Source organism: Lutjanus erythropterus, chromosome 2 (assembly GCF_056507025.1).
Source record: "Lutjanus erythropterus isolate fLutEry1 chromosome 2, fLutEry1.hap2, whole genome shotgun sequence".
In the NCBI taxonomy this organism is placed as follows: Eukaryota; Metazoa; Chordata; class Actinopteri; order Lutjaniformes; family Lutjanidae; genus Lutjanus; species Lutjanus erythropterus.
This window is the reverse complement of record NC_139318.1, coordinates 25708635-25725413: the sequence shown is the minus strand read 5'-3', so window position 1 is coordinate 25725413 and position 16779 is coordinate 25708635. Positions and strand designations below refer to the sequence as shown.

The window sequence follows — 16779 nt, the reverse complement described above, 5'->3', positions numbered from 1 at the left end:
TTTTTAATGCAACATCAAAATAAAAATTCCATGTAATTGACACTACACACCAGTGCCACTGGACAAATACCCTGCCATAACAATACTGGCACCGTGCAAGCAGCCTTAGCAGATGTTTTCTTTGACTAACAAAATATAAGTGCAAACGAATGCTATACAAATATTTAGAGATGGGAATTGATAACCTGCTCCAGATGAGATCCAGTTCCAAATTAAACAGGCATGTTGTTTTTTTAACTCTGTTTCGCACTGATGCTGAAAACCTGTGTAGGCCTATTTTTTTTCCAGAGAGAAAGCCCCAAGCCTGTCCTGTCAGGTAATACCACCTCAACAGTTGATAGTCTGATAGTACAGCTCAGGCCTCCCCGCCTTACTTTATGTATTTGTATGATGAGTTTGCTGCTTTTCACAAGCTCTCTAAGCTTTTTTAGCCTAGAGAATAAACAAAATAAACTCACACAATGTCAAGAATGCAAATATTCTTAAACAGTTCACTGTCTGAGTTAAGTTTTTCTCTTTTAGCGAACTAAGACAAACTTGTTCGTAAAACACACTTCAAACTGAAAAATGATATAACTCACCAGAACCACCTTGGTTAGTCTTTCCACTATTCAACAGTCACCCCACTCTGGTTTGGTCAAACTTAATTTCCCTGCGTCAGATGTGAAAATATTCTGTCTCTACATGCTGCTGATGCCCAACTTCCCTCTTGGTCCTCTGCTTCATGCCTCTCCTGCCCCTGCCTGCTGTGTCTTAGTCATCCCTGGAGGCAGATTTCTGGTCAGAGCCACTGTAAATAACCTCTGTACAGTATTCCCTACTGTCAGACTGATCTCTGTTGGTCTCGCAGGCTGTGTTTAGTTCTGATCAGGCCGTGTTCACCAGAAGGCTGCTGAAACCAGTTCTGTTGCCCGCAGGTGCTCCAAACTCCAGGTCTGCACAGACTTGAGTCAGCTAATAGGGGCCACTAGCTGCACGGCTGACTGAATGAGCAAACTGCATCTAGTCACTACAGCCAGATAGCTAGTAGTATAGTGAGCAATAGTTAACATAGTTACTTTGGTGATGTGTTGCCCCCTATTTGTTTGAAGTGAACGCTGACAGGTGGCCATATCTTACACAGTGGTCCTGAAATTATTCTGATGTCACAGATTTTTTGATGATACTTTCATGAACAAATAAAATACATCACAAAGACAGAGGATAAATCAATACAGGAAGCTATCAGACCCGTAAAATAAAGTGGAGTTCCTACAACGCTCAAACACATCAGTTATTAACATTTTTAGGACAATGCTCACATCAAAATCCACATTTAAACACAGTCTGGAGCTTAATTGTATGTCCAATAAACCTCCTTTTGAAGATGTACTTTAAATATATTTCCACATTGATTAGTGGATCTAAAATGACTTAATGCACATTTTACAATTTGAATAATTGAGCAAAATTCTTGTATAATTTAAATCCTAAAATTGCTCCTCATGCTTAAAATATGACACTTACTGTTAGCCGACATATCGACTTGGTCTTTGTTGCTTCTGTTCCTCCATTCTTTTGACTGACGCTCACAGAGACTGTGCAGCTTCGTTGGGTGTGCATGACATGGTCAACCTTGTTGCATGTTGTGACTGTCAGTGTTGCCACGCTTTTCTTTCATCTCAGTGTGGTGCGTGCGTGCGGTTAACCGAGGTATCAGCCGTGGTTGGAGATCACTGCAGTGTTTTGGTGGATGCTCTCTGGCTCTGTACAGATCTTGCACTTCTGCGACCTGTGTTGACATGTGTGGCTGCATATTGTCTCGAGGGTGATGTGTACCGCTGTAATGTACTTCATGGAGAGTTACAAACTGTTACAATAATGGTGAGAGAAGTCCATATTGAGCTCTGATCAGCTTGTGACAGACAACAAGTGAGACAGAATCATGATTTAGCATCCTACTGCCAATGATTTTTTTTGCTATTTTTAAAGTGCCGTACAAACACGAGACACACAAACACACACATACACACACACTGTATTCTGCATACTCACCAAGTGTGTGAAGTGACTGGGAGTCTCAGAGGGCCGTTAAATGGAGCTAAATAATAGCTCTGTTAAAGCTAATGAGCCAGTGCCAGTAATGATGCCCTTGTCCACAACATTTTACTCTGCTTCATTCACTCATTCAGAAAGAGAGTGAGGGGATTAGTTAATATGAAACACTGATGGACTGTAGTGTACTGTATGTATCTCTCTTCCATTGGCAGTAAAACACCCTGTGCTGTACCTGCATGGTTCTTATTCTGATGTTATAATGTTAACTGAGTGTATCTTTGCGTGTGTGCGTGCATGTGTGCATGTTTGTTCGTGTCTGTCCCTGGCGTGTGGATGCAGAAAGCCCATGAGGTGGAGCAGCAGTCCGGCTCCAGAGGGAACCCGGAGTATGTGGACCGAGTAAAGCTGCTGGAGAAGGAGGTGAGCTACTACAAGGATGAGGCCAACAAGGCTCAGACGGAGGTGGAAAGACTGCTGGACATCCTGCGGGAGGTGGAGACAGAAAAGAATGATAAGGACAAGAAGATCGCTGAGCTGGAAAGGTAATTAACTCTGACTGACTCTATAGACAAGTTTGTTAAAGTAATCAAAGACATCAACCCTCAGTTTACCCTGATGGAATCACTCCTTTTTGTCTTTGAGTATATCTTGTCTTCTATTGTTATAGTAAATTGTGACATTATTTGTCTTTTGTCCAAAGCGACTAAGTGTATTCAAACTTGATAGGAACAAGAGCTGTTATCACTCTGTTTATTGGTTTTTCTGTATAATGTCCCTAAATAAGGGTGCTCTGATCAGAAATTTTGGGGATGATCACTGGAAGCAGTATTGGCCAATACTGATCACCGATTATGGGGTCTATTTGAAGCCATCTTACTTTTTTCGTGCCGTATCATTTATTTAACTGTTCTTAACAACATTGTATATTTAGGTATTTGGGGACTTCTTGTAAAAACATATGATGGAGCTTTGTTGTTACATGATTTTTAAATTAAAAATCATGTCGGAGCACCGTTATCACTAAACCAAAGTGGTTACAATAATACAACCAATATACATATACAATGTACAATGTATACTCTTCTTCCTTCTTCACTGTGTGCTGTGTTGTGTGCTGTGGCCAAACAGATAGTTTGTGTTTTAACTGATGAAATTTTGAAATGTCGTCCCTGAGGTTTCTTCAACACCCCCCCCCCTCCCCCCAGTTATTTAATTGACCCTTCCTTAGTCCCACCCCTTTTGAAAAATCGGTCTTTCTCCTTTCCTGTTTCCTGACTTAGATAAGGCTAATTTTCAAGGTGGTAAAAGATGTTATTGGTGGACCTATAAAAGACACATCTAAAGCTAATGTTAGCAAAATGCTAGCTACCTTATATCAATTATTAACTAGGTAGTTAGCTAGGTAGTCTAAATCAATCGTTAGCCAGCTAGCTACATCTGAAAGCTAAAGTTAGCAAAACACCAGCTAACTAATTAGCTAATCAACGTTAATCATTACCTAGCCATTCAGCTAGATTCTGCTCACATTAGCTAACTTAAGATGCAACTATAAGTGGGTTTTGCAGGAAATGTGGTTTTCTTTTCAAAATAGACAAGCCTAGCACATAGCATAGCAATTTGGGTGAATTCACCCTTTAATGTTATGATCCTAGACAATACAGGACAGCAAAGTTCAAATAGCACTTTTGCAAGTTTCCTGTACTGTGGTCTCCATGTTTTAATGCTCCTTTGTATACTTGTGCTGTCATTTTCCTGTTGTTATGTGCAAGTGTGATGTCATGGGGATGTGTCAGCTCAATTTTGTTCTGGATCCCAGTCATGGTCTTATTTAATACAGTCAGAAATACACCTCTTGATGGACAGTAGTTGCAGCTGCATGTTGAGATACACCAGAAGGCTTTCTGCAAAAGTTGTGACGCTGTGTTAGCTGTGATATTAGAGCACAAACTGCTACTCAGTCACCCTGTTAATGGAGGAGGTCAAACTGGTTTCAGTTAATGGAGCACATAAATAAAGCTGGTGGCCTCATCAGCTCTTGGCTCACCTCTTAGTGTGGTATGTGGTCCAGAGTCTCCGCACTGGAAGCAGCTTTTGGCTTTGGTTTGTCTGATGGAGGAGACCATCGGCATTCACCTGGACAAGAATATAAATGGATGGGACTGAGACAAACACTTGTCACTGTCTGTTCTCCCCTACCACTTAGTGAGTTAGTGTTTCAGTGTCATGCTAATTTGTTAGTGGTGTTTGATTAATTGAGTGTTCTTGTCCTTTTTTTTGCCATCTTTACCCACTTTCTTCTGTCCCGTTCCTCTTTCTATCTTCCGTTTCATGCCCACCTGTCCCTTTCTTCACCTCCGTCTTCAACCTTCTTTCTTTTCTTTTCTCAAATCCGATTCTGCTTTCAAAACCTCTTTCCCATCTCCCACACGACTCTTTCTCTGTTGTGCCCTCCCTCCGACACCAGCCCCCCTCCCTCTGCCCCTCGCCCCACCCCTCGTCCCGGTGGCAGAGCTCCCCCTGACCCGCTCCCTTCTGTGTCCGCTGCTCCCCAGCAGATAGGGGGCATGGTGTGGGATTTCCTGGGAAAGTGAGTGCTCTGCCCTGGCACTTCAGCTCGGCTGCGTGGTTAAAGTCTCCGACTGCGACTGCTGCAACTGCATCTGGTTTCACCTGTGTGTCTGGGTCTGCCTGCTATAATCTAAAGGATTCAAAGATCTTTGTATCACAGTGACGGGCTCTGTTTTTAGTCTGTGATGTTATTGCTGTACCCATACACATGATACAAAGATCCCTGGATCAATGTTTGCTTTTATTTCTTTAGCATGTGTTTGCTTTGTGGTTAGCTGTATGTGTATGTGCCATGAATGGTTTTTGATCCGCTTGTGTGAGCGACTGTATGTGTGTGAGAGTTTATCTGCATGTTTAGTTTTTTTCAGAATGCATGTGGCAACCAGCATTAGTCGCTATATATCTCTGCACTAACAGAATGGGGAATTAACTCATCAAAGATTTTGTTGTCTGAGTGAAAGCCAGTGTTGGGGTGTAACTACATGGAGTTCAATTACAATCTGCTGTCATTGGGTAGTAGTTCAACTGCATTCAAATCTCAGTGTTTTTTTTTTGTTTTTTTTTTCTTTTTTTTCAGTTCACTACTTTGAGTCATGTAGTTTAGGTAGTTAATTAAAAAGTACATTCATAGTATTTTCATTATGTTTTTTGCTGTACAATATGACATAATTGTAGTCAAGACCACCAAAACTGAGACATTTCTAGGACCAGAGAATATCAAGGCCAAGACAAGGTCAAGTTCTGGCACATCTCTAGCTCTCTTACCCAAGTGAGGGAATGGTACCGCAACATGTCGCGTTTATGTCACAGCTGACATTAGCTAATGTGGATTTAAGGTAACTTTATTTACATTTGGTACATAGCTTTATGTCACCTGTGTCATCATTGTTTATCACAATGATCAGCAATAACATAACTTAGCCTACCTTTCTTTATGCTTTTTTTTTTTTTTTTTATAAATCTGAATGATAGTTTGACTTGGTCCCAGCTATATATATGCTTCCCTTTGGCAATATAATAAGGAAACACTCCAGAAACCTTCATTGTTATGCAGATAACACCCAATTATATCTATTGATCCTGATCCTAATCACCTGTGGTTTGCAACAAAGATATCTGCAATCTATTCTACCTCAACGATTGCTCCCTATTTTCTGTTGAAAACAACTTTTTCGGCTGAGGATTTCCTAGTCCCTGAATCATGTGCACCTACACTTTACTCAGTGTGAGTTCAGTCATACCTCCATGTAGCAATGAGATTCCAGACTTGATTCTGATAATTTACCATGATGTTGTTTGGATGTAGTTGAACTACTTTTTGGAACTGGTTTTATTTTGACAAGATAAATTATATTAAGAGTAGGTAATATGTAGTTGAACTACTTTTCTTTGTTAGGTTGCTAGTGGTATGGTAGACCACAGTTTCTAAGTCTACAAGTTGTTTCCCCAACACTGGTGAAATCACACTACAATCTCTAAAGAGCAAATTAAAGCACCACATTGTAGAGTATGATTAATTCTACATGTGGCTCAAATACTGTATGTTTTAAATAATGGAAGTTAATATGAAGTTCAAACCTTAAAATTTAAGGTTTGAACCTCAGCTAGCTCATGAGTACAAAACTTCAATAGTGGTCATATATTCTGTGCTATTTTTCATAACAGTGGACTTTATTTCACTCTGGGGTTTCTGTTGTGGCCTGTTTCTGTAAAATTGCATGGTAAAGTCACACAATAAATCCAATCACACCAAGAACTCAGCAATTTTCACAGTTGTAAGTGAATCAAAATTTGCACTTGTATATAGATATTAATTTCTAAGCAATAATGTAAATTAGAGTTGTCCAGAGTGCCAGAATTTTAAACTTTGATAAAATACTGTCTAGTTTTGCTGCAAGCCAAACCAAAGCCAAATTCAGGCAGGACAGTAAAGACTGAACTGAACTTAAATCTTCAATGCACTTAGATTTTTATTTATTTATTTATTTATTTATTTTTTTAACCATTTGAAAAGTATTGAATTATCAATATTTCTGGCAACCTCACTGTAAACAGTACGTTATATATTGTATTTTTAGCAGTCTTGAGAGTTTGTAGAACTTGGTGTGATTTTCCCAACTGCTCTCGCTTCTTTCATCCATTTTTGTTGACTATACTGTACTTTTTGTCCTTCTGTGTCCTTTGTTGAAATATCTGTATATGCACACTTACACTTGCACGCACACACACACACACACGCACACACACACACACACACACACACACACACACTTTTTGTGTCTTTTTATGGTGTTGGCTGTTTGTTGTAGAAAGTTTCTGTTCCTAGAGCTGAGGCCTCCTCCTGCCGTGAGCACGCTTCCCCTACTCATTCCATCCACCCATCTGCCCACTTCACCCTTCGTCACCCTCCCCTCTCTGTAACTCTCAGTCACCCTCTCATCTTCAAATAGTTCCAGTAACATCACCCGACAGCCCCTCTCTTCTCTAGTGATCTTTCCCGGTGCCCACCTTCCTGCTCTCCCTCCCAACCTTCCCTGCCCCGCCCCGTCCTTCCCTGCCTAGCTTGATCTACCAGATACTAAGGGAAATGATCAGCCTAGTGGCCTGCATGAATAGAGCTGCTGTGCTCCCGGTCTACACGCGCTCAGTAAGTGAGGTGCTGTAGTAGGTAGGGTCTGGACTGAACCCTCGGTCCTGAACTGTGTCAATTCAGTCGGGTCTCTTCTGTCTGAACAACCCTGCATCCATAACTGATTCTCTCACCAGTTCACTCCTTCTATTGGTCAATCCACTGTCGGCTTCCCCTCGTTTTGCTCGGCACTCAGACCTCTCCTCCTCCTCCCCCCTCTTCTTTTGCCCGGCTGATTGTTGCCTGTCCGACTGCATGTCTGCCACTCCCAGGCTTGGCAGCAGATGCACATGGTTCCGTGTTTTCAGAGAAGGTGCATCCTGCATTCACTGTGTCAGGCTGCAGAGGCTGCAGCGGCTGTCACGGGCGCCTTCTAATCTTCCATGTTGTTTGACGATGAAAACACTGTGATCTCCTCTGGGTCCTCTGTGTTGTTTTCTTGTGGATGTTTCTTTATGTTCAGGTTCTAATGTCTCTTTTTTTTTTACTTTTTCTTTTGTGTGCTCTCGTCTCCACCACTTGTCGTGTCATCCCCTTCTCTTCTACCTTTTCCTTTCCCCATCTGCAGTCTAGCTCCCAGGTAAGTAATGTCCCTCCCCCCATCAAGCACCCATCTCTACCCATATCCATCCTAACTCTGGTGCTTAAACCTGTGAATCATCTCAGCAGAGTCATGTTAACATGAACCTATCTGTTCATCTGTGATGCTCATGTCTTGTTGCAGTCCAGTCGATTTTGAAAAAAGACTAATTCAAAATACACCCGACATGATTGTCCATTATGATCTACTTGTTCAACTTGTTTGTGTCTAATGTTTGTTGTGGTATATGGGTATGTATGGTACCCTACTCACACATGTACCTGCTTTTTAAATAACACTCTGTCTCGAGAATGTATTTTGCATTGCCTGATAGATAAATAGTTCACTAACTACAGAATGGAATTCAGAAAAGTGATTGGCATGGAAAAGGTCTCACATTTATGTGGTTTTACAGACAAGGAGGCAAAGACCAGACTAAGAAGGGTTCAAACATCAAACTGGGACCACAAGGGGACAAGAAAGGCTTAGGACAAGACTCCCGTAAGGACAGCTCCATGGACAGTGGCCACCACTTAAAGGTGCGGATTTAATCTTGAGAAATGCACTCAGTTGCCAGTTTAGGTACATCCAGTAGGTGATTTGAGGGGGGGATGATGAGGGATGTCATCCCCCTTGATAGTAAAACGACCAAAAATTGCCTCCCCCTTATTAACCTGCCATCCCTCCACAGAGAGAGTGCAGTGTTAAGAGCCGTGTTGTTTAGTTGATTAAGTTAATCTACTCTGCCTTACTCAGAAATACTTTCTCTGACTTATGGTGGTATAAGTGAGGATCTATGGCCTCGACCATGGATGAAATATCAAGCTGTCTGTGGTATATCAGACAGATTTGTAATTTCACCTTATTGTCTCAGTCCTGCCCCGCTGTCATCTTGGACTTAGAAGACTCTGTCATGAGTCAGTAAATGTAATTTAATCTGTCACTGTTTTGAAGAAAAAAATACAGTTAGTTTCTAAGCAAAATGCTGGTGATTACAAAGGTGTTACAGACAAATATATTTTTGAAGTAAAAATTTTATGCATAGAATATAACATCTATTCTGTTGCTTTGCATCGTTTCAATGTACAGGAATTCCTTCTCTTGGCTTATTTCAGGACAATGTTGCTTAGACAAATTTTAGTGTGATACCATCCAGGGTAGGATGGCTTACAGTGAGCTGTCTCCACATGTAGACAGGCTTGGTTCTTTGGGCGGTATGTGGTCAAATTTTTAGCGTTGCAGTTGATTGGTTCTTGGTTGGATTTGCATCACCTGTCTCTAGCTAACCTGACTCTTCCATGCCGGCAACCAGCTGACCATGTCAAGGCAGTTGGCCATGTTGTTGGACAGGAATGCTTGTCAGTGCTAGAAATTCAACAATATTTTTCTTCTGAAATCAGAAAAAGGCTATTTAAAAAGGTGCTTTACTGTACAGTGTAAAGCTTGTTTACCAGTGGCACAGATGATGTCAATACTGAAATGCTCAGTGTCAAACCTGAGGAAACATCTACAGGTGGCCTAAGTTCAGTCACAAATAAATAAAATAAAGTGCCTCCCACTCCACCATGTGTTCAAGATGTTAAAGTAATCAAAGTAATAAAAATAATACGTTACTTTGTTGAAGTAGTTAGAATAGTTATTTATTACCTATGTTACATTGTTAACAGGATAACTACTTATCTGTAACCTATTATGTTTCAAAAGTAATCATGCAAAAACGGTGTATTATGTTATATTGCGCTGTGGCGGTGCAGTAGATCACAAAACTCACAGTTTGGATCACATCATGATTTTGAATCACAGATCAAATCACTTTTCAGATCAGCAAAGAAGAGAAAAAAAAGGTGGGATTAGGGTTAAATTAATTCAGAAATGCACTTGGCTTTGATCTCTCTGTCTGTAGTCAATGAAGCATGTGTATACATGTCTTTGCATCTCATTTATACATTTGTTGTGTATTCCCATAATGCTTGGTGTCCATCAGCTGGAGGAGCTGATGAACACGCTGGAGAGGACGAGGCAGGAGCTGGATTCCACCAAGCAGCGTCTCTCCTCCACACAGCAGTCCCTGCAGGAGAGGGACACCCACCTGACCAACATGAGACAAGAGCGCAGGAAACAGCTGGAGGAGATCCTGGAGATGAAGTTAGTGCCAACATGATATTTGACGTCAGCCTCACAAAGACTGCCCATTACTTAATTTCTCTTGATTGATTTGATTTGATTTCTAACTAAGGATTCATTTCTTTACTAATGTAGTCTGATTCTCCCCAAAATATCCAACAAAATAAGTTCTGAATATATCATTCAAATATTTGTATCTGCTTTTTAAATGCAAACACATACACTACATACAGCTGACCATAAATAACACTCACAGGATATAGAGAAAATGAAAAAAAAAGGCTTACAAAAAAGGAATACAACTTGTTACACTTATTTCAGAGATTATCAGTCAGTTAAATCATAGTACCATGTTTCAGGGAATTCTAAGTCAAAGTAATCCAAAAATGGCTGCCAGACCCTGCAAAATCCCTGGGTGGGTCCCCTGGTTGACTATTTAAAATTTTCAAGCTTAATTGCACCAGGTGTTGAGCAACAGTGATGAAAAGGCTATGGTATTTGACTGGGCAACAGATAACACCACTTCACCAAGGACCACACCAAATGCATTTGAAGTGACAGCTCATAATTCATTTTATATCAAGTTTAAATTTATAGTCACATCATAATTTGCTTATTTGCAGATTATGATCAGGCTTATTGATTGTCAGAAGATGTTTTTACAGACTTAAAGAAACTTTGCCTGGCCAAGAAACAGTCCCACACATAAACATAATCCCCCATAAAACCACACGTCTTTTTTACGCATCAACCTTAATGCGGCTTAAAATTTCAATGGGAAGACAGCGGGAGAGAAGGGTAAAATATAAGAGAATCACAGGAAAAAGAAGACAAGTGACAAAAGGGCTGCACGACTAATCGTCAAAAAAATCACAATCTCGATTCATATATGTAAATGACCTCATTTCTAACAACCTCATTTCTGACAACGATTCACTTGCTCTTATTCCCCTATGCATTCATGTCATGCTGCATTCACATGTCTTTGCTTTGCTTCGGAACAATCTCAGTGGCTTCATCAATCACACTAACACAATGTTGTACAAAACATACTTTTAATTCAACATGCATACAATACATACTACTGAGTTCAAAGAACAGAGTCATGAGTTGGATTTCAGCTCTTTTTCTGCATATCAGTGACTTGTTAGCGATAGCCATAATTAACTAAAAGCATTTACGGACTTAAAAATGAGAACAGCGTGCTCTCTGTGTGACTGTGTGAATACTAAACAACTGTTTCAGTGACCATGTTAACTGTGTGTTCATAGGGCATGCTAGCTAGGCTAGCCAGTTAGCTTATCACTTTGCGAAGTTAATTTCGGAAAAGGGTAATTACTGAAATAAGTTTTTACCAGTGGTATATTAAATACACTTAACATTGACAAGACAGTGCAGCATCATAAAATACAGAGAGAGAATTGAGTTATTGTGCTATGTTAGGGGAAAAACTGTTTTATGTTGTCTGTTTAAAGACCTGTCTAGACAGCAAGTGACACTGACGTGTCTTTTCACTTGAGCATCTACAAGTGGAATAAATGTTTTTCTTGAAAAAATAAGAACGTGTCATTGATCATCTTCTGATATAAGTCGCCATAAGTAGTTTTACTTGCATTTAAACAGTATTAAAATTGATTTAATCAAACTGAATTGGTGCTGCTTAGTTAAAAACATTTCATGGGATGGCTTATCTATACCATTTATCTAATGTTCTTTCTATTTTATAGAATGGTATAAGTGCTGATGCCATAATATTGTTTTTTCTTCATCAGGCAACAAGCTCTGCTGGCAGCCATCAGTGAGAAAGATGCCAATATTGCACTGCTGGAACTGTCTGCCTCCAATAAAAAGAAGACTCAAGAGGAGGTGCTGTCCCTCAAGAGGGAGCGGGACAAACTGATGCACCAGCTCAAACAACACGTTAGTACTGCAGCACAATGTCAAAGAAAATCCTGTCTGCACTGTCGCTGGTTGTCAAGGCAACGTTAATCAAAATGAGAAATATAGCTGCACAAGGCAACTAGCCATTTTCTCCATTTCATCTACAGGGAGTGGTGCACACGCATGGCGACTGATCCTCGCTGCTAGTTCAATTTTGGCACTTTTCCCAAATGCAGTGTCTCATTTTGCAGTATGGGTCAGGGTTGTTTGTGCGTTTTTTTTTTTAGCCAAGTCTCAAGTCATTCCACGCAATTCCAAGTCAAATTTCTGTCAGCAAATTGCAAGTCAATTGCAATTTCATTTGTGCTTTTCCATGCCAGTCATTTTTCCTATCAAAGCTCTGTCCATGTGCACAGCTGAGGTCAAATCCATTCAATACATAGGCCTATAATGTAATATTCAAGGTGTGTTTACCAGGTTAAAACTTGAGTCTTAAATGTTTTTGCTTTCAATCCTCAAGTCATGTCAGGTCGTCAAGGAGTCAAGTCTCAAGTAAGTAAAGTCTTGCAGCAGTCAAGTCCAAGTGAAGTCTCAAGTCATGTTTTTTACTTGAGTCTCTCAAATCGAAGTCTCAGGTCTGTAGCTCTGGTATAAATTATACACCAGGAATTTAGGCAACAACAATATTGAAAAACATGACAGTAAAGCCAGGAGATTTTGAACATGGTCTCACTCCTAAATCATCCAGTCATCGTCATAGTTTGACACCCAGGGGCACTAACCAAGCTGCTGTATTTGATGCGTTTGGGATGAGAACAGGCTGTTATTTTAACCTAGCATCCCAAATCCCCATGCAAACAGTGGAGACTCCAGGAAGTCACTGCAAGTAGCAAGTAGCTCACCTTAAACCAGAACATATCAGTTTTAACATTTTGTTTTTGTACTGATATAAGATGTTAATATGTGTGCTTTAGAGGTGCTGGATGGCAGATTTTGTTACCTTTGGACTGAGCCAGGCTAGCTTTTCCCCCCTTTGTCCAGTCTTTATACTAAGCTAAGCTAATCATTCACTCATATTTGGTGTGCGGGTGGTATCAATGTGCTCCTCCAGAGTTTTTAATTTTTCCTTTAATGGTGGACGTTCTTATGGCTTCTTTAAGGAACTTTCATAATGTGTTGATTTTGAAGGCCTCTGCGGACAGAAGAGGTGGTGTTTCCACTGTAATAACCTCAAAATATAACAAAGAAAAATCTCCTCTTGCTTATTTTTAGCTGGCCAATGTAATTTTGCCTTGGAGAATGTAAACACAGTTTCTTCCCATCTGCATACTGTAAATTGTTTCAAGGAGAGTCTGACTCAGTGGCAGTCATTAAGAACATCTAGCATTTGCCAGTCTTCTCCTTGAGTCTTGTTTATGTAGGTCATTTAAAGGCATCAGTATTAAACTGTTTCATAATGAGTTGAAAACTCCTTGCTCAGTCAATGACCCTAAAATGACCACAGTGATTAAATTAACACAGTCTGAAGTCTGAACTGTATAAGCCTCAGTGTTGGTTGTATGGTTATTGCGCTGGATTGTATTACACTGTAAGGTGTTTTTGTGTCCACCTACATATACTGAAAATATGGTCTTTCTCCAGTCATAGAGTCATTTGATGCTCATTATGAGGGATTAATATTCGTTTTAACAGCTGCAGATCATTGTGCACTGACCAGTTTCCTCTTTCTACAGACACAAAGCAGAATGAAGCTGATAGCGGACAACTACGAAGATGAGCAATATCATCCACACGCTCCACACCACCCGCAGCCTCAGCCCCCACATGCTCAGCCTCAGGCCCAGCCTCAGTACCCTCACACTCCCCACGCCCAGCAGACTCCATATCCACACGCCATGCATCCGCAACACCCACAGCACCCGCAGCACCCACAGGCCCCCCCACAGCACCCGCATCCACAGCAGCCACAACCCCAGTATCCTCACCCTCCTCACCCGCAGCACCCTCAGCAGCACCCCCAGCAGCACCCTCAGCACCCGCAGCCGCCTCCCCAACACCAACAGCACCCTCGTCCCCCAGGACCCCAACACCCTCACCAACAGCACCCACAGCATCCTCCACAGCACCCACACGGACATCCCCCTCCGCAGCACCCTCACCCTCAGCACCCACACGGCCCTCCCCAACAAGGACCACACCCCCAACATCCACATCCCCAGCATCCTCAGCACCCTCAACACCCACAGCACCCACACCACGTCCAGCATCTACGTCACCCGTTGCCCCATCATCGTGGAGGGTCGGCTCGAGGACCCCCACATGCTGGTCACCGCCCTGCCCCGGACCAGGTTAGATGTCTCCCATTTTATCTGTGTTAGAATTTAAATGAAGTCTTACATTATTCCACATTGCCAAAAGATTTCAGTGGTGCAAACTGAAGAACACTGGTTCCCAAATGTTCTGCAGATGAGACATGCTGTGTGCAACATCAGGCCTCCGCTATCATAAAAAACCGTGCTGCTTTCATTATACTGTCTGATTCTAGTTCCTCCCCTCAGTGCTACTGCACCCACTGAGGGAAAAAAAACTGCTGTAGAAAACAACTCTTTCTCTCTTTTCTCATGTGACGATGCAAATCCATACACTGTAAAGTGTAGCCCCGTAAAATCAGGACTGTAACTACTTAGAGCATTAATACATTCTTTGATGCTTCTGTTACTTTTAACAGTGATTATTTTTCTGTCACACTGCCTGGTGTTCCAGTCGTGTCTTTTGATCTGCACTTACTCTGGTTTCTGTCTGCTTTCTTTCCGTCTTGCACATCACTGCTGTCGGCCGGAAACACTGTCAACAACAGGATGACGATGAGGGCATTTGGGCATAATCCTTGCTGTGACAACCAAAGCTCTAATGTTGTTTTGAGGGGTGAGAAATATTTAAGACTACCACTTTCTATTTCTCATTTTTCTCTCTGACTGCATTGTCTGCTGTATTTTATAACGTTTGGATATTTGTGTTTTGTTACCTCTCACATTCAGATGATTCAGTCACTACTGGAGGAGCACAGCCATGCCATGATGTTGAAACACTACCCAACCAAACATTTATTACCTCCACTCAATCAACACTCAGCAATGGGACCTTTGTTTATTTTCCGGTGAAGAGGAGAGGACACTCGGGTGTGCAGGTCATGCGGGGAGACTGACAGCTGAGCAGGTAATTCCACGCAATTCATGAGAGAGCCTGTTTCCACCTGGTATTAACACGCATACTGAGTGATCCAATCACAAGTGGACAGCTCTAAGCACAGGTGTGAATGCACCCAAGACACATTGAAAACACATCTAAAGTCCGATCTGATCGCTCAGACTACATTTGGAGGTGGTCTGGGTCACACGTGACCACATTATTTCAGCTGTGTGTACTCAGTTTGTCCTGGGTAGGGCTGGGTATCAGTACTCAATACCTTAAAGGTATCGACTGAAACAACTTCTTCAGTCAAACAACATCTGCAAATGATCCTTTTTGTTCCCGGATCTAAAAAAAAGACTTATTAATATGGTTTTGTCTGCAGCCAGTCCCTTCAATCGTTCTGTGGTTTGATGTGACGTGTGAGTGGCGGCTACACCCCAGCTACAACCCATACAGTCTGGTGGAATGAAGTTGAGCATGGTGTATTTGATGTAGTTTATCACTGCATTTGCTACTTCTTCTTTTTCTGTCTGTACTCTATTGGTATTAGTATCACTTCAAGGATACTGGTATTGGTACTGATATCTAAATTAAACAATACCCAGCTCTAATCCTGGGTCACACTGAAGGACCACCTACTTTGCTCAGGTTCTGTACATACATAATTTGGTTCACTGTAATGCAAATTATGTGTTTGGGCTCTGGGTCACACTCAAACAGGCAGTGTTCCTGCTGCAGTGCTGCTACTGCCAGCCTTATCTTTCTACACTGAGTTGTGTTGTTTCACACTGAAGTGAAAGGTGTCATGTTGCTGGTATGATGATAACAGACCATTTTCTCTGTGTATTTTTGCTGAAAGCCCAGCACATCACATGGGAAAAAACAGGTGAAAGGATGAAGCGTGGCTGCAGCTGCGTGTAACAGATGCATGAGCTCTGTGGAGAATTTAATTGTTAATACGGGTCCCAAAATAAAAACCAACAGGTTTGAGCAACACTCACATGCTGCTCATGCAGCAAGTCCCAGCATGCTGGCTACTAATGTTGGTCCACTAATGTTGGTCCACATAATTAAAAGAACAATGCATTTTGCCAACGTGTTATTTCCATGTAGAGTGGGGAAGTAAACAGGCTAAGACAAATGTTTAATCATTTGCACTTTCTTGAAAACTTTAAACTGCATTACATACAGTATATTCATACCTTCTTTCTTTCCTTGCAAAAAACATGGTGTTGCTGTAAAGAGCAGATGGGACACTCCGTTGTGCACTGGGATGCACTCACTCTCCCCAACAACAACAGCAAAAAAAGCAATGAATATTTGACTCTTTGTATTGAAAGGCCAAATGATCAGTAATGAATAAAACAACCCTTGTGTTTATTTGTATATAGAGCAAAGTGAGCCCCAATAAAAATGGTCACTCTTGATGCATTGTAATATATGAACTCATACTGCTGTCGACTTATGATCGGATCACCTAAGACACATTAAAACTAGGTATAAACAGCCTCTTAGACAAATAATGTGTAACGGAACACACTATTGATTTATCCAGTAATTTCAAATACATCTCCAAACTTCACCTTACACCATGCTCTTCTTCATTTTCTGCTGAAGGTGACCTGGGACCTCTTCTTTGTGTGAACAGGAGTTGATGTCATCTACTTCCTCCATATGGGATCATAGATACAGGACTGAAGTGGCAAGAAAGACACATGTTTTTGATGGAGAGACAGATGTCAGATTCTTGTGTGGACAGGCCATGTGA

The 16779-nt window shown here is 41.3% G+C and overlaps 1 protein-coding gene across 1 annotated transcript in view; it reads left to right on the top strand.

Annotated features, from left to right (window-relative positions):
- erc2 (ELKS/RAB6-interacting/CAST family member 2) overlaps positions 1-14996 on the top strand; it is a 55557-nt gene extending 40561 nt beyond the window's left edge. The window contains exons 13-21 of the mRNA XM_084734824.1: positions 2377-2579; positions 4502-4624; positions 7803-7814; positions 8230-8353; positions 9799-9959; positions 11711-11858; positions 13553-14167; positions 14677-14744; positions 14858-14996. Of these exons, the coding sequence (XP_084590950.1) occupies positions 2377-2579; positions 4502-4624; positions 7803-7814; positions 8230-8353; positions 9799-9959; positions 11711-11858; positions 13553-14167; positions 14677-14703 (1413 nt within the window). The 3' untranslated portion in view covers positions 14704-14744; positions 14858-14996. The remainder of the gene's footprint in view (positions 1-2376; positions 2580-4501; positions 4625-7802; positions 7815-8229; positions 8354-9798; positions 9960-11710; positions 11859-13552; positions 14168-14676; positions 14745-14857) is intronic.
- Positions 14997-16779: the final 1783 nt, after the last annotated feature.